Source organism: Microcebus murinus, chromosome 15, assembly GCF_040939455.1.
Source record: "Microcebus murinus isolate Inina chromosome 15, M.murinus_Inina_mat1.0, whole genome shotgun sequence".
In the NCBI taxonomy this organism is placed as follows: Eukaryota; Metazoa; Chordata; class Mammalia; order Primates; family Cheirogaleidae; genus Microcebus; species Microcebus murinus.
This window is the reverse complement of record NC_134118.1, coordinates 74,970,604-74,988,064: the sequence shown is the minus strand read 5'-3', so window position 1 is coordinate 74,988,064 and position 17,461 is coordinate 74,970,604. Positions and strand designations below refer to the sequence as shown.

Sequence of the window (17,461 nt, the reverse complement as noted above, 5' to 3'; positions counted from 1 at the left end):
ACAAGTAAAATTTTCACGAACTAACAGCAGGCTTTTGCCCAGGGGGCCGCCCGTCACGTAACATGCGTGCTACAGCGCGGCGGCGTGAGCTGCCTGCGCAGCACGCAGCCCCCAAGGTGAAGAGGCGTGTGAGTTCCATGTGCCTCTCGAGGCTCCGCACCCAAAACTAGCGCTGAGTTGAATACAACTCACATGGCAGTTAACACGTTACATGGCAAAACACACAATCTTGTTTACAATAACAAAGTAAGAACTGGGAGGAAGGAAAATCATTTGAGCAAAGAAAAAGATCGGTATTTAGGAAAAGTGTTCAGAATAGAAGAGAATGAATATTTAAAAACTAGATAGGACCCGCTGCTTAAGAAAATCAAGAATAATAGGAAAGGTCCTCAAATAGCTGACTAATTGAATAAAACCTATGGTTGGCTTCTTAGGGGAAAGAGTTGTTGGCGATTTGGGGGTGGGGAGTTGGAGGGACCTTTTGTGGCCCACCTGCAGGACACTGTCTTTGAGGCACGCCCAGGTCACGGCAGACCACGCCAGGCCCCTCCCGCTGGTGGCGTGGAAGTGCAGGACAGGGCGGGACAGACCTGCAGAGCGTCTCTTGAGGCGGTGAGTCGGGGGTGGGGAAGGGAAGCATTTGGGGTCGGGAGGACCAGAGGCTGCTTCTCCTCTTTTTCTGAGGTGAGGGTGAAAACAGAGAATATGGGAACAACTACACAACTGTGCTGAACAAAATGATTTTTTTTCCCTGAATGAAAACTCAATACACCAAAATAACATGTTCTATTTTGGTATATAGGGGAAAAAACATATACACTGTAATATTAGTGGTTTGCTTTGAAATCTCAGATCATATTTAGGCCTTCTGTTTGGACATCTGGATTTTCTCTAACTTCTAACTAAATATGTATAATCTAAAAATTTTTTCTAAAAAAAACACATAAAAAATATATATATATATATACGCATACTAAATATCTCACCAAGATGGGCAAACACATTGCCTAGGAACGAGCAGATCACACAATGAAGCCTTTGAACTGAGTATGAAGTTAGAAAAACGCCCAGATGAAGCTGCTAAACCGATGGCCGTGTACACACCAGGCCTCACAGGAAGGAGAGGAGTGGCGGCAGAAAGGCCCAGGATTTCAAACAAGTAACAGCTGAGATGAAACAGGGAGTTTCAGATGCCGATTCATCGAACCACAGGGCTCAGACACCAAAGCTCGCTACAGATGGTGACTCAGGGACAGAAACACAGCTTCTGGAGATCCTCAAGATTTTGTGAGATAGGACTTCCAAATAAAACGTCACTCCAAAGGAGGAGCCCAGTTAAGAAGCTGCGACAGCCCGCCGCGCACACAGAAAGGCTAAACACCTGTGTGGGACACCAGTAGTGGTCCGCGGCAGAGCGTCTGGGGACAGGAAAAAGGAGGGGCAGCCGACACACCGTCACCTGGGGGACACGCCAGGTGCTGCTGGTGGGTTTGACCACATAGGTGATGGTCACAAAATGACGAGGGAAGGCAGAAATAACGGGGGCACTGTCAAATATCAAGATATTTGCTGGGACTCTCAACTAAACTTAGACTCTGTGATGCATTTTACCTCGACTTGCTGATGGTTTCATCTCAGGGAAAGTTGAGCAGACTGCAACTTTGGATCTCATGCTGATCAACCAGGGGGAAAGGCAGAGCTCGACAGGGGGTGGAGACATTCGGCTGGTGAAGCGGAAATGATCGAGAACGTGGAAGGAAGAACCGAAAGAGAAGCTGGCGATAGTCGGGTTTGAACTCTGAAGTTTAAAAAGAGCTGATTTTAAATGTTCAAAGAAGATATATGCATGACCTGAAACTCAAAAGGGAAGATGCTTCAAGAGGAATGGGAGGGCTCTCAAAAGTGAAATTCTAACCATACAATTGCAAATTTTCCCTGCAGATGAAAAAAACGTGGAGCCATCTAAAGGTACTGATGCGATCCCCCGGGGGGCAGCCTAATGGCTCAGATTTTTAAAGAACGTGTACAAAAAGATCAAGAGAAGGGTCTCTAACAAAGAAAATACCGTGGCCCACAGCAATCCAAGAAAGCTAAAGATCAGAATGAGCTTAAACTTGCAAAAATGCTAAAGACAAAAAAAAAATTTTTTTTTTAAGAGCTGTTCTAAAGTTATGTTTGAAACAAGAAAGACGCAGACCCGCTGTGAAGGATGGTGGTTCTCAGATGGCAAGAAGAAAGGGAGGGACAGTCTTCAGACTGGATATGGGGTGAAGAGATTGGGATTGCAAGATGAAAGGACTACTCTCAGCAGGGTGAATTCACCCCAGTGCACGGAGAAAATTAACAGCCGACATGCAGCCAATCGTCTGGAGAGATCCTGGCAAACCTGGGATCTGGGTCAACTCCACGGGCAAAGGAGGGCACGTGTAGTCCCAGTGTTCAAAAAGATGCCAATGAAGCACTCTGCAGAGCATCCCGGAAATCCTAGAAAGTACTAAAGGAAAGGTGTGGGAGCACTCAGGAGAAGGCCGTGAGACCGAGGAGGGGCTCTCCCAAGAGACGCCTGCTGACGGTCAGTAACAGCACTGTGTGGATGGGAGGACATAAAGGACACGTGGGTCTCTAGGTGGCACCTGGCAAGTTCTCCTGTGATATCTGTGCAGGTGCAATGCAGAAATGAAGGCTAAATAACACTCAAGTCGTGAGCATTCAAGATGCTTGACGTGAAAATCATCATGGAATTACGGAATTTATATCAACCAGAACAAATCTCTTTAGTGGACTTGGACATTAAATGAGGTAGTGGATTTAAGAAGGGAAAATTTGAAGTCTGTGACATGAAGAACAGGTGAAAAAAACTTCAAGAATATAGGCTTGCACTCTGGGAGGCCAAGGCAGGAGGATCACTTGAGCTCAGGGGTTCAAGACCAGACTGAGCAAGATTGAGACTCCATCTCTACTAAAAATAGAAAAATTAGCTGGATAGGAAAAAATCAGCCAGGCATGGTGGCGCATGCCTGTGGTCCCAGCTACTCGGGAGGCTGAGGCAGGAGGATGGCTTGATTCCAGGAGTTCGAGGTTGCTGTGAGCTAGGCTGATGCCACAGCACTCTAGCCTGGGCAACAAAGCAAGAGTCTGTTTAAACACACACACACACACACAAATAACCTTAGAACAAAGACGACACAAGGTGACAACCCAGCAAATACCTCATGGCATCACCCAGAAAGGAGATCAACGCTTTCTACGTGGCCCATCAAAACAGAGAACAAGGCTGGAAGGCTGAGCTGAGAGGCAGCTGTTTGGGCATCTGGGGGGAGGGCTCTAGGGCGGGGCACTTGCGAGGTCAGAGTGCCAAGCAGAGGCTGGGGCCATGGTCGGGTGGGTACTCAACAGGACGACATGCAAGGGCCCGTATTAGTTGGTACTATAACAAACTCTGTGGTCAGAAGTGGGTCCCAGCAGCAAGGCGTTGGCAGAGTCACCTTCCTCCTGGAGGCCGCTAGGGAGAATCTGTTTCCAGATTCCTGCACTGGTTGGCTCGCAGCCCCTCTCCCCCATTGTTCCCCCCTGCTGCCCCAGCAGGCCCCTCCCTGGCCCACCCTCTTGCCTTTGATGAAGCTCTTTGCAACTGCAATGGGCCTACCCAGAGAATCCAGAACAACCCCCTTGTCTTGGGCTCTTAATTCAATCACATCTCCAAGGTCCCCTTGCCAGGTAAGGAAACATATGTGAGGTTTCCAGGGATTGGGAGGCGGGCGTCTTGGGGAGCCAACATCCTGCCTCCCACAGGGGCCTTTCCAGCCTCGGAGACTCAGTGGATTCCACACGGGAGGGCTGGTGCCGAGAGCCCCTGTTCTCACCAGCGAAAAGGGCTCTGAGACTCATTGTCCCCAAGCCTTAAAATCTAAACTGTAACAATAATTCCTTAGAAGATATTAATAAAGTGGGACATGTCAGCTTCAGTATAAGTTCAACGTAGTTAACTATAAACACTGAAAAGATATCAATCTTTTTCAAAAAGTCTCACATTGGCTGGTCGTGGTGGCTCATGCCTGTAACCCTAGCACTCTGGGAAGCTGAGGCGGGCGGATCGATCAAGGTCACTAGTTCGAAACCAGCCTGAGCAAGAGCAAGACCCCGTCTCTACTAAAATAGAAAGAAATTGACTGGCCAACTAAAACCATATAGAAAAAATTAGCCGGGCATGATGGCACATGCCTGTAGTTCCAGCTACTCGGGAGGCTGAGGCAGGAGGATTGCTTGAGCCCAGGAGTTTGAGGTTGCTGTGAGCTAGGCTGACGCCACGCCACTCTAGCCCAGGCAACAGAGTGAGACTCTGTCTCAAAAAAAAAAGTCTCATGTTAGGCCGGGCGCTGTGGCTCACGCCTGTAATCCTAGCTCTTGGGAGGCCGAGGCGGGCGGATTGCTCAAGGTCAGGAGTTCAAAACCAGCCTGAGCAAGAGCGAGACCCCGTCTCTACTATAAACAGAAAGAAATTAATTGGCCAACTGATATATATATATATATAAAAAATTAGCCGGGCATAGTGGCACATGCCTGTAGTCCCAGCTACTCGGGAGGCTGAGGCAGAAGGATCACTCGAGCCCAGGAGTTTGAGGTTGCTGTGAGCTAGGCTGACGCCACAGCACTCACTCTAGCCTGGACAACAAAGTGAGACTCTGTCTCAAAAAAAAAAAAAAAAAAAAAAAGTCTCATGTTAACCCAACAATTAAATATTAACTTTTCGGTAGGCTGTAAAGTTTATTTCCTTATAAACCCCTGTTTACAGGCTTGCCTAACCATTTAAATAGAGCAACACACATTACCACTGAACCAGGTGGCTAAGAGCTTACAATTACTCTAAAACTTCCCAGTTCTGGTCTAGAGCTTTAGGGAAAATGCGTGAAACACTGGGGAAAAAGTCATGATTACAATAAAATCACCCAGGCCTATTATCTATCACCTCTTCTCTTTCTGCTTACATTTAATCACTATTAATTTCTCTTGCCTCCAACCATCTGTCTCCACCTGGAACACAGGTTAGTCTTTCAAACATAGCTTTTCCATTTATATTTTCTTTAAAATTTAGCCCCAAATGAGAGATTTTCAAAAAAAATCTATGGAATTAGAAAATAACTTTTCCCTAAATTTCAAGTCTTATCTCTCAAGGAACCACGCTGATTATGGTCAGAGGTACTGTAAATAAAACAAATCCACAAATAACACTCATAATTAAGTCTCGACCTCTTCATTTATCAAAGTTGTGTTGCCCCCCCCCCCCAACGGTGGACCAGCAAGACTGACTGAGCAGAAGAACCGCCGACAGCGAAGTGGCGCAGGAACGAGCAACCAGAGGGGAAGGAAAGCGCTCCGTGTGACCGCAAGCTGCGCGAGGAGCAGTGGCGCCTCCTCCTCTGCCTGCCCTGACGTCCACCCAGGCCTGGTGACCGGGGTGCTTGAACACAGAGGAACACAGATGCAGGCAGGGGACAGGGTGGTGGCCACGCTTCCCCCCTGCCCCTCACGCCCGGCAGTGACGCACAGGCGGGGAGCACCTGGAGGACCCGGACAAGGAGCCCTGCCACGGCTGGGAGGGCAGGGAGGCAGGAACTCATCTTACTTTGCTGTCCTTGTCGGGTCTGGACGCCGAACTGCTCCCGCAAGCCGAGGAGGCGCTGTCAGGAGACGTGGGAAGTCCGGGCAGGATGGTCGCCGTCCGGCCGCCCGGCTCGTTCTCCAGGGCGCCGGCAGCGATGCTCGAGGAGGTCAGAGAGGCGGCCGCCATGCAGGCCAGGGGGGCGCCGGCTCGACTGGCCCCGACAGTGGCAGCGTGGGGGGCAGAGCCTGCTGCAGGCGGTGGGGGCTGGGCAGAGGCCAGCGGGTGGTGGGGCAACCCCGCGGCCGCAGGGCCGAGGCAGGCGGCGTTCTGCACCTGGATGGGCGTCACTGCTGCCGTGGGGCGCTCCTGGCTGTGTGCGGCCACTGGCGGACGACAGGAGGGAACACGGCAAGACTCAACTTTCTAATAAATGCTACTCACCGAAGCCCGAGTCACCTCACCGCATCATACCCCAGTCAAAGGCTGCCACAGCATTTAGCGCAATGAAGAACGGACATGTGGCCGTCTAAAAGTCCACTCAGTCCTTGCTGGGTTCCTAGAACCATTTTTCTGCCGGGTCAATCCTCAAGTCTCAGGAGTGCCTGGAAGCTCCGCTCTACCTCAGGGGCCTCTGGTGGGAGACGCTGAGCCACTTCGTGATGGTGCTGGATGGCATCAGTGTCACCCTCCTGTCCTTTCCCTTTTCATTCATTCCCTTTTCTTATTAACTATGTCTCCCCCTTTTTTGGTTTTCCTGGTAGAACTCACAAGCCTTTAGAAACTAAGAAAGCTGTTTGAGAGCCCACTGGGTCTAAAGCAGACATGATTAATTAAGCTCATCGGAAATAATCCGTCGCTGGTTAGCAGAGTGTCACGCCATGGTCACACAGCTAGCAGCAGTGACAGTGACCACAGAAGTCACTTTCCAGTATATGGACATGCGTGGTATCAGCCCAATCTCTCTCAGTCGTGAGATCTACAGATCAAGCTTGAATTAACGTGCAGGGCAGGCTTAGCCCAAATAACAGATATCAAGTGCCACCGACTAGGCTGTGCCTGTTTCTATGTCCCACCGTCACTCGTTATTTTACCATCACATCTACTTTCCTCAGCATCTGTCACAAACGATCTGCCGTCAGGTCGGTAACCTCTCTCCCCAGCGGGTCCCCCCCCCACCGGTCCCTCCGTACCTGTCCTCACCGCGCTGCGGGCCTGGCTGACGGTCATCTGCCCGGCCATGTGCAACAAGACCTTGGCCGGCGGGCTCGTATGGATGTGTGCGGCTGACACCACAGCGGTGGGGACCACGCTGGGACTCCCGGCCACGCCGTTCCCCTGGAGCTTCTGGGCAGGCCCCCCTGAAGCAGAGGGACTGACCATGGTCACCCCCCGGCCCGACTGGCCAGCCGTGGACATAGGGACTTTCACTTGGGAAGCGCTTGTCACCGCCCTGCCAAGACAGAAGCAGACGGGGAGCCCCATCCCTCAGCAACGTGGGAGACAGAACAGTTAACGCAAGAAAAACGACTCAGAGCTTTAAAGACAGAACATTTTAAAAAAAATGAATGGAATTATTTTTCACAAAGCTCAAGAATAGAGAATCCAAAGTAGTGATGGCCCGAGGCAGAGAAAGGCCTTGAGATGCCTTCTGAGTCACCAGGAACTACATATTGTGCTCTGCTCAAGGTCACCGTCCACATCAAGGCCAACCATCCCCATCGGCTCTCCAGGCCCTGAGTTCCCCTGCTTCGCCTACAGAACGAGCCAGCGGTGCCCCTCATGATACTCACACTTTCATGGCTTTGCTGCTATTTCCCACAGTCCTCCTACCTGCCTCCAGCCCCTAGCACATGGCTCCTAGGCATGTGCACACTCGCACACAAACACGCTATTGGAATGTCCTTTCTGGTTTTTACTGACCTACCTCAATTTCCTTTATGTTTCAAGATCTAGCACAAATCCCGTTATTTAAGAAGTTCTGCCTAAGGTTCAGGTTTAAGACCGTGTGATTATACTGTTTCATGTGGATTCTGTCCTTTGTTCTGTTTCTATCACAGTTGTTTTTGGCTCTTGATCATAAAATGTGGTGTATTACTTTTTAATAAATTCCTTATTAAACACTGCTGACTCAGTAAACACTCCGTGAAGGCAGGGCCAGTGTGAAATGGTTCTTCCCTATTCATCCCGTATCTGCGACTCACAGGGGTAGAGCCAGCCCTCAACAGCTACTTACTGGTTGAATTTAATTAAATTAGGTTCAACACGGTGTGGTAGAATGTATTTTTTTATATTCTGACTTCACTCTATGATAACAATTCTGTATACAATAACTTCCTGCTAAGTCAAATACCTCATTAACTGGAACATCCTTAGCATTTACCATGTGCATAATAACAGAGTTTACTGAAAACAAGCATGGCTCCAGAGTTAAACAAGAACAGACTTTCAATAATTTGTTTTTGAGTCTTATAAAAATGTTTTCCTCTATTATATTCATTTTTTGTTGCTGTTGTTTGTTATACTTCCCTTATGTATTATTATTATTATTATTTTGCACTGAGGAGGTCTATCTGCTGTGTTTCGGGATGGGCTAGATCCTGAATACTGATTTTAACGTATGCAGAAAAGAAGGTTTATATTGATTAAAAATTTGCAAGTCAAATGAAAGCTAGCATTCTGTCACCATCTGCAACAATAGTGATTCTCATTTGATTAGGCTGCTGGCCAACCTATAAATCAAGGTCAACAGCTGACAAACATGTCAGTTCATTAAGCTGTTTGTTTAAAATCAGGGGGTTTGAGGAATGATTTAACAGTTAAACCTGGACCATTTATTAACGGTCAGTGGTCAAAAGCCAGGGCTCCCTCAGTGCTGAGTTCATTACAGGTCATGTCACTATGTTTCCAAAGCTACTTCCCTTAGTGACCAGGTATCCTCAAATAAAATGAAGAAAATCTTACATATCTAGAGCTCCAATCATCCTATAACAGGATCTCTCAACTTTGGTGACATTTTGGGCCAGATTCTTCTTTTTTGTGGGCAGCTGCCCTTTGTATTACAGGAGGTGCCGTAGCACCCCTGGCTCCTACCCACAGACGCCAGCAGCACCCCCACCTCCAGAGTGATAGTCACCAACACGTCCAGAGACTGCCCTGGGTGAGGAAAACCACCCTCAGTGGAGAAGGATCTATGCTATCTTTAAAAGTTTTTATTTTTGACCTATTATAGAATTACTTGCCAGAATTCAGAGTAATCACCGAATTAATGGAATAAATATAGATCTAGACCACCTGGAGATTGAGCACTTCCTCACTGTGTGATCTCAGACAAGTTATTTCATCCCTGTGTGCCTCAATTTCCTCATCTATTAAATGGGGATTACGGCAGCAGCTGCATCAATGAATGGCTTAAGGAATTAAAGGTAATCAGCATAATGCAGTTTAGAGATCTGCCTGCCTGGCGGACAGTAAGCATTATTTAAATATGTGAGTGTTAATTTGTTTTGTTTATATTAAATACCATGCTTTTTATTTTCTAGTAGAAAAATATTGAAAATGGTATAGTTGAGTCTTCTTACAGATAAATTAAAGCAAATAACTTAAAACCCAGTATGTGTATTGGTAGAAATCTATAACATCACATATATCCATGTGAACAGTAAGCTAAGAATTTCAGAGTTAGAAGGGATTTTAGCAGATAGATGTAGGGATTTTAAAAACTCTGGCTACCTAACAGGCAATTATAATGTGAGAAGGGATCTGCACAGGCTGAAAACCATGGGAAAGAACAAAGCTTTCTGCTTAGAACTTAGGAAACCATCTGTTCTTAGCCGTACCTTGTGACTGGTGCCACGTAATTGCCAGGGAAAACCCCTATCTTGCTGGTGTGCATTGATGTTCCTTTGAACCAGCCGTCCTGGCAGCGCTCAAACACCAAGAACATCTCCCCTTTCCTCAGCTCTAGTTCATCCTCTTTCCGGGGAGTGTACGGATATATAGCAACAAACCTAGAACAGAGAAGGATATTTGATTTCAGGCTGAGAAACAGATAAACCCCAAGATGCTCAGAACTCTTCCCTGGTACAAAGTCTTGGAACATTTTGTACGAAAGCAAACAGAGAGTATAATCCTGTAACCTGTAGGCAGCACTGGCGATTGCCCTGGAAGAGGTTTTGTTGTCTACATTTTAAATTCAAGAAAAGGCCTTCCTGATTAGTAACTGCTGACTCCACTCCTCCCGGTGTGGAAGTGACTGTCCCCACCAAATGGTATCCGGCAGCGTGGGAGAATGGATGCAGCTTCCAGGAGTGCCTGACTTGCTGCTAGGGAGTATGTACCTACCGGGACAATTAAGCTCTTCGCATGGCACTTGTTGGACTTGGGAAATAGCCCCAGTGAGCACATATGGTAGGAAACCCCACCGGGAGGCACCACATGCTGCCTTCCACACGCAAGCTGCACCTAGAGGCTTGCGCTGCACCTGCTTCTGTATGCTCAGCAAGGAGTTAGAGCAAGGAATTAGAGCGAATTTGAAGAAGTCAAAGGAAAAGAAGGTCTAGATCACAGAGGGTACATAAAAACTCCACAACGCAAGGTGATTGTACCCATGAACACATGGAAACCAGGCAGGCAGCACTAACCCACAGTTCTCACCAGTGCCGTGTATAAACTCATGCAATGCAGGGTCCACAAGAATCAAGTCGTATTCTGCCATCAATAAACTCTCAACAGGATAATTAGACTTTTCTGGATACTTACTGCTGGGGACTTACAGCTTTTCACATTCACCTGCCAATTAGATCTAGACCTGATTTGTGTGGAATGCCTCTCTGTTCATTACTATCCTAACTCAGGAAACGACAATGAAGATAAAAACCTCGAACAGGAGTTGCACTACAAGCGCAGTTCCGTCAACATACACTATCATACAGCGGCAAACACTGTGCTTCCCTAAACTATGGAAGGCCTTCACTCAGCGGGGTGCGAGCGGGCAAGCTCAGGGGTTGGGCCCATTTGGTGTCAGCTGTTTCCTAATTATATGCACAACCAGGCAGAAGCTTGAAGAACACAAACCACTTGGTGAGTCTTAAGCCCGTCACCAGCTCGTATCAGAAAAGTCTTTCTCTACGTCTGCTGTTCAGACTCAGTTTGAAACGAAGACTGAAGCAGTAATAAATGACACCCTCACTTACACGCTGGGGCGGGTCTGAGGCCGTAAATGTGCAATCTGGTCAGCGGATCCTGCCCCGGGCCGCGGTCCCATTCCAGCAGCAGCAGCAGCGGCGCCTGGTGGGGTGGAGGTGAGGACAGTGGCAGCCAGGAGAGGCGGTGGGGGAAGAGGAGGATTCAGAGTCTGATACAGAAAAAATAAAGAGGGGGAAAAAGGGAACAAAACACCAATTTACATCTTCGATGGAAGGTGGGGGGGAAATGGAATCAGAAATCCACGGAGCAAGCCTTTTCTGGAATCCACACAGAGAATCAGCAGGCTACCTTGTATGAAAGTCCCCCTTTACAAATTCACCTCTTCTTCTCCCTTGAGATCTTAAAGCCACAGCAACCTTTTCAGCAAACAGGTAAGTAATCACCGTTGGGAAGGGGCAAAGAAAAAACGAAACGATTGCATGTAACTTTAAGATTAATGGTACTTTTTAAGTACGGACGTGGACAAGAATCCCAAACGCCTTTTGAGGGGGCAGCTGTAATGCCTCGCTGCTTGCTAGGAATTAATCTGTGATTGTTTCTGTGACCTGAAACCTAAACACGACTCAAAACAATCTAGCTGTACTGTATCTCAAATCATCCCTTCTGAAGAAAATTTGGCTTTGATGCTGGTCTCCAAAACGCCCAAACAATGGCAAGCCACAGTCACTGGGCTATTGTTGATACTTTTAGCTTATTCTTTTCTTAACTTCGCCAGCTTTTGAAATTTGGTACTATCAAGGCTGGTAATCTTTAACAAGTATACCAGTGAAAAGCTGCTGGTTCCTTTATGGGCACAGCCTAATGGTGTTCTGCCTACAGGATTCCATGCCTTTTGAAAATCAATGGAGCAATTGTTACCTTCTGATCTATAAACCCCAGATAATTCTTCAGGGTCTGTATACCGAAACTCCTGGGAAAACAGGCACACAAAGACTGCCTGATTCCCCACCTCGCCCTCCCCAACTCTTTGAACCACTAGATGTAAAAACAAACTCAAAGGAGAAATAAGGAGACTAAAGAATGCACCTAGGAAAGTATATAAATGGCTTCTACACACAGCATATTAACAAAAAAATCCAATGATTTCAAAACATAACTCATCATAGCCATTTTATTTCTATTTTCTGTAATAACAATTTGAATCTCATCAACATTTCCTTCATCTGTTAATATACATAGCTCCAGAAATACAGTAAACTGAGCAGAAAAAAATTTCAAACTTCTAGACATATGTTGCAACTGTTTCACATATTATATTTAATTTTTTTGCTTAAGTGACTTTCAGTAAGGATTTTTCCCCACACTGCAGCTGAAGTTGTTGCAGAAATGAATGAGGTGCCGAGCTGCTTACAGAGTGCTAACCTGGACAAGGAAGAGGTCAGTTCAGAGTTGGAATGTCATGAAGACATTACTCACACTGTCCTTACAAAGCATGGCAGCATCGAGGTTTGTTATAGCTCTGGAATCTGCACATACGGGGGCTTAGAGCCCCTAAACCCTTGAACACAGAAGGGCAAGCATTCACTCCGTCAGGCCTCCTTCCAGTGACAAAGCAGAGATGAAGATAATCCCAGCACAACACTCAGCAAATGTGACCTGGCGGCTCACGGACAATGATGCAGCCGCGGCCTGACGGGTGAGATAACAAGTCTACACTGTACATGAAGTAGTACACGGAGAGACTGTAAAATTACCACTTAAGTGATTTCCATTTAAATCGTTCTAAGCCCAGCCTCAAAACAGCGTGGCTGCGGGAAGGCAAAAGACAAATGGCACAAGCTCAGTAAGGAAATTAAAATTCTCCATTATAGCCTAATTTCGTTAAGACAGAAGCTGTAAAAATTGGCCCCAAGGAGAAAAAGGCAGAAAATATGGACCTGATAAAGACACATTTCGTGTTTTGTTAATAACATCTAGAGAAAGATCACTCATCATTACAAAATACACGGAGCCAATGTTTCATGCACATCACTTGCGGAGTGAGACGCTCTGGAGATACTGCATCAAAGAGGATACTCTGAAAGATCCCGAGAGATCCTGGGCCTGAGAGAAAGTAGTTCTCTCTCTTTTTGACGTTGAAACATAGATAGTCTAAATAAAACTGGGCAGATTTTTTTTTCCCCAATGCTGGGTAAACATGCACATGTTTGCACGTGTATTAGCGTGTGTATGCGCACACAGATGAAGATCAAGAGACAAAGTCTGATTAAACTCGGATTCCTAGATGTTGCTTGGTCCTGCAGGGTTGATAAACTCAGATTCCTAGATTTGCATGGTCCTGCGGGGCTGGTAAAATGACAGGGCCCTGGTGAGTCCAGGGCTGTGGCAGAGTGGGAAGTTCTGTGGTTGCTTTATAAACAACCTCAACACAAATAATCTGGTGATGTGGAAGTTCAAAAGGTGAGCCACTGGATATTGTGCTTCAGGCAGTTTGCTACCCTGCAAGACCTGAAATTTCTGCAGAGCAAACCACACGGCCTTTCGTTCACCCCGAGGTGGCCTGGACACCTGCCTGTTACTGCCTAGTCTGGGCCGGCCTGGGCACCAGAGGCCAAGACGCACTCTCTACTAGCAAAAAACATCTATGGACCTGCTAGTGCCACATTCTGTTGACAATATTTTGTTCAATAAAACTGGAACTTAGAAATGGCCTGCTAAAGGGAAATGGTCACACTTCACCATGTCCAGGTTTTGTTCTCCTGACCCGCTGATCCTAGAAGTTGAGGCAGTGCTGTGCTGTGGAGGCAGCATGGGCTTTGGGGTCAGAAAAACACAGGCTCCAACCCCGACTCAGCCCCTCCAGGCAGTCCTGACTGCCCTCCTTCGCAAGAGCGAGCTTGCAGGATGGAAGCGCCGTCTCTCTGGGCGGCAGCATTTCAGGACACTGACACGCTGCGCTGGCCAGTGGACACCAAGTGAAAAGTTCAAGTACACGGGTACGAAACCCCTCCTTTCTGGCAACTCTCTCCTCCTCTTGCCCTTTCGTGCGACCAGCCCAGGGGAGTGGTTAGATCTGGATTTGTCTAAGAGCAGGGAAATGATCCAGCGCTCCTCAAGCCGGGGCCAAGGGCTACCGGCCAGCGTGCCAGCGAAGTGCTCTGCACTGGAGTTTTGGGCACAGGTCCAACCGACAATAAAGGGTTTGCTTCCTTCCCAACTGTCCTGACGTGTCCACCTCCCAGGGCAGAAAAGCGACGGGCAGGATGGACTGAGTGTTTGTGGGTCTCTTGGGCAGATTTCATTTAACATTCCCCAGCCCCTCATCGTTTCTTTCTAAACATCTGCTTTCCAATCAACTCACTTTCAACCCTGAACGTCAGCATCTCTAAAGGGTCTCTGTACTGCACTGAGGTGGGTGCACACTGGGGATGAGGAAATGCCCCACCCGCTGTGCGGGCACGCCCTCCCCAGTCCACAGCGCCAGCAGCGTCCGCAGCACGACCACCTATGTGCATAAACTGTAGACTTCTCCTGCCACACTTGCTCCGTGAGGAGAGAGGTGCCTCTACCAGCTAACTGTGCACATTCTGTGCAGTCTCTACGCCTCACCTACCAGTCTGAGAGAGGGACTGGACGTGAATACTCAGAAGCAGTTCCCGTAGCTGCCTTTCTCCGCATCCAGAAACACACAGCAGCTCGGTAAACGGAGGCTACTGTCAACCCTCCTGAGAACAGGAAGGCACAGACTGTCACTGTCTCCGTATCGCTGGCACCTAGCGTGGCAGCCAGAAGATGACAGATCCTCAAGGAGTGCTTCACAAATGAGAACTCCGTGATTCTACACGCCCATTAGAACAATATGATATGGAACAAGAGGCTCAGTTCCTCAGAGGCCTGAGTCCTTTTCTGTTTTGACCATATCCTAACCCATGTTCTGATTTTCAGATCTCCTGCCAATTCCAAAGGCTCTACTTCTACCTCTCAAACCACCAAGGCGGTCCCAGGCCCCACTCCCAGAGCCCATCCCCGAACCTGCTATCAGCATTAAATTCTGCTTCACTTCCACCCCGGGCAACAGTGGACTCACTACATACTGGTTATTCTGAGGACCTGACATCATTAAACTTTGTTTCTTTAAATAAACACACACGAGTGTGTGTGTGTGTGTGTCTATAATATTTTTAAATTAGAGTTATACATTTTTGGAATGCAATTTGTTTATAAGTTGGCCATGGGTAGTATTTAGCCTCTATTGACCTTCTACCTTATAACATCTTGCAGCTAAACACCTCTGGGCTGACGCAGAGGATCTGGAGTTATTAATCACTTGTTTTAAAAGTTCTTCTGCCATTGTACAGAAGATACAAGACTAAGATCTTTGTCATCCTCCCCAACAAAATGACTAAAAAAAAAATTCACGACTATTCATGGTCTTGAGTTAGATACATATAATATCAGTTTTGCTCATAATGTTACATATTTAAAATTTTAACTGTTACATGTGAAATGTATGGGTCAAAATGCCCATAACTTCATTCTGCATAAAAGATTAAAAAGTCTCAATTCATAAAAAAAGCACTAGAAATAATTATCATTTTCTATTCTAGTGGTGACATTTATTACCCATAAATCTACACCATGAAAAGCCTGCTTTCTTTTCTAAGCTGCCAACTATTGCTGTGATAGTACTCAGGGTCTTAAGAAACATTTCAAATTTTAAATAGAATACTTGCCACAATTAACATAGGAAGCAGAGGGCACATACTGCTGAGATTTTCCCACTTAAATCTAACATATTAAATCCAAAACATTTATGCCAACCTATCAGGGACTTTAAGTTCTAGACATCTCCTGGGATGACAGACAGCTCTGTTTATAATTAGTGTTCATTAAATGGAATTGGCACCGTAGACATACTGGGTAGTAAACCCTCCTCTTGCTTAACAAGCAGGCTCTCTTATATAACCCTATGCTACAATGGCTAGATGTAAGTTAATGTTCGAATATCCATGCCCTGTTGAGACCTGTCCCATTGGTCTGCCCTCCAGGGAGCCCTCGGCTAAAAGCAACCGGCCATTTACTATATTATAGATTTTCGGCCTATAAGGGTTGAAATTCAGCCAGTCTTACATCTTTTCCACCACAGGTTGAATATTCCTTATCCAAAATGCTTCGGACCAGAAGTATTTTGTATTTTTCTTTTTTCAGATTTGGGCAAATTTGCATTACTGGTTGAGCATCTCAAATCTGAAAATCTAAAATCTGAAATGCTCCAATGAACATGTCATTTGAATGTCATGTTGGTGCTTTAAAAAGTTTTGGATTTTAGGGCATTTCATTTTTTAGATTTGGGGTACTCAGCCTATAATTAATTTTTCTATTATCAGAAAAGTTGGTCTTTTTCCCCCCTTATGAAATCAAGTAGAATTTTTCTATGTAAGGTAGTGGTCTGGAAACAGAAATAGAAACTGGGTGTGTGTAAACTAGGGGTGGGAAGCAGAGTGAAGAGTCTCCCCTAGAGACGAGAGGACAGGGTCAGATACTTGGGGCGAACAGAATCTCATGGAAATCAAATTTCAATAGGAGTTAACTGAAATTCATCTTTCCCCCAGATGAGTCAAGGCAACCTCTCCTTCACCAAACACTTGTATTATCAAGGAGACTGTAATCAATCATTCAGGAAACATCTGAAAAAAAACAACTTTAACCTCTAACTACATTATTAACTTCCATTTAAATACAAGAACATGCTTAACTCTAAAGGCTTTCAAACATCTAAGTTAAGCTAGGTAATAACTCTGCATTTACTTACATCCCACCTTGTTTCAAATACAGTTTTCAATTATTTATAAAATATATCAAGACAAAATAAATAAGAAATAAGAAAAAAGAGGCCAGTGGAAAACGAGGCCGATAAAACTGGATGGAGCCAACATTTCGACTAATTGCGCTGTGAGGTCCCTGCTGGAGGGGATACAGATCCGGCTGTGAGCATTCTAGCAGAGGGAAATAAAATCTTTACAATGTGTATAAAACCCACAACCTAAAAACAAACCAGCTGCCGAGAAGCCTCACTATCCCGGGTGCAGAGAGCCAGGAAAACCATAACAAAGTAACCCGGTCCTCCAAGGCATCGCCTGCCAGGCCCAGCTCCCAACTGCCCTCAACAGAAGGCCCACAGTGAGATCCACAATGGTCATCCCTTCCTGTGTCCCAGCCCTGAACGGAGACCATAAATCTCACTCTGCAGGTGGGATGCTGAGGCGTGCAGAGGCCGAGAGCCTTTTCCATGGTCACCCAACATGTAAGTGGCTGAACCGGGCTTCTGACTCCGGTCTGTGGCTGCCTCTCACCAGGACAGGCCGCTTCTCTGGGAGGGTCAGGCGTGGGTGGGCAGGTGACGCAGTGGTCCGGGGACTGGGGCGATCTGATTTAGTAATTCTTTTTGGTGGTGGTGGTGTGCTCCAAGGGAGGCCTGAATAATGACCTTTTCTGTCTTCATTCAACTCAGTGCTGAAACAAATAGTCTGAAAATACAACCTATAAGGCATTGGGCTGGATGGGTGAGGTCTCACAATTGCTAGTTCCTTGCCTACAATTTTAGGAAGCAGTGACCGCAATACTGTGTGTCTCTACTACCTCCACTTGCACTTGCTTGTTTCTTCCCTTTTAATTTTCTTTCCACAGTGGGCCTCTTCTTTGTATATCTCTCTG

The 17,461-nt window shown here is 46.6% G+C and overlaps 1 protein-coding gene across 1 annotated transcript in view; it reads right to left on the bottom strand.

The window, feature by feature from the left end:
* SH3RF1 (SH3 domain containing ring finger 1) overlaps nt 1-17,461 on the bottom strand; it is a 157,297-nt gene that overhangs the window by 14,191 nt on the left and 125,645 nt on the right. Inside the window, exons 7-10 of the mRNA XM_012770629.2 lie at nt 10,795-10,955; nt 9,439-9,609; nt 6,793-7,052; nt 5,624-5,985 (exon numbers count right to left, since the gene is read on the bottom strand). Of these exons, the coding sequence (XP_012626083.1) occupies nt 5,624-5,985; nt 6,793-7,052; nt 9,439-9,609; nt 10,795-10,955 (954 nt within the window). The remainder of the gene's footprint in view (nt 1-5,623; nt 5,986-6,792; nt 7,053-9,438; nt 9,610-10,794; nt 10,956-17,461) is intronic.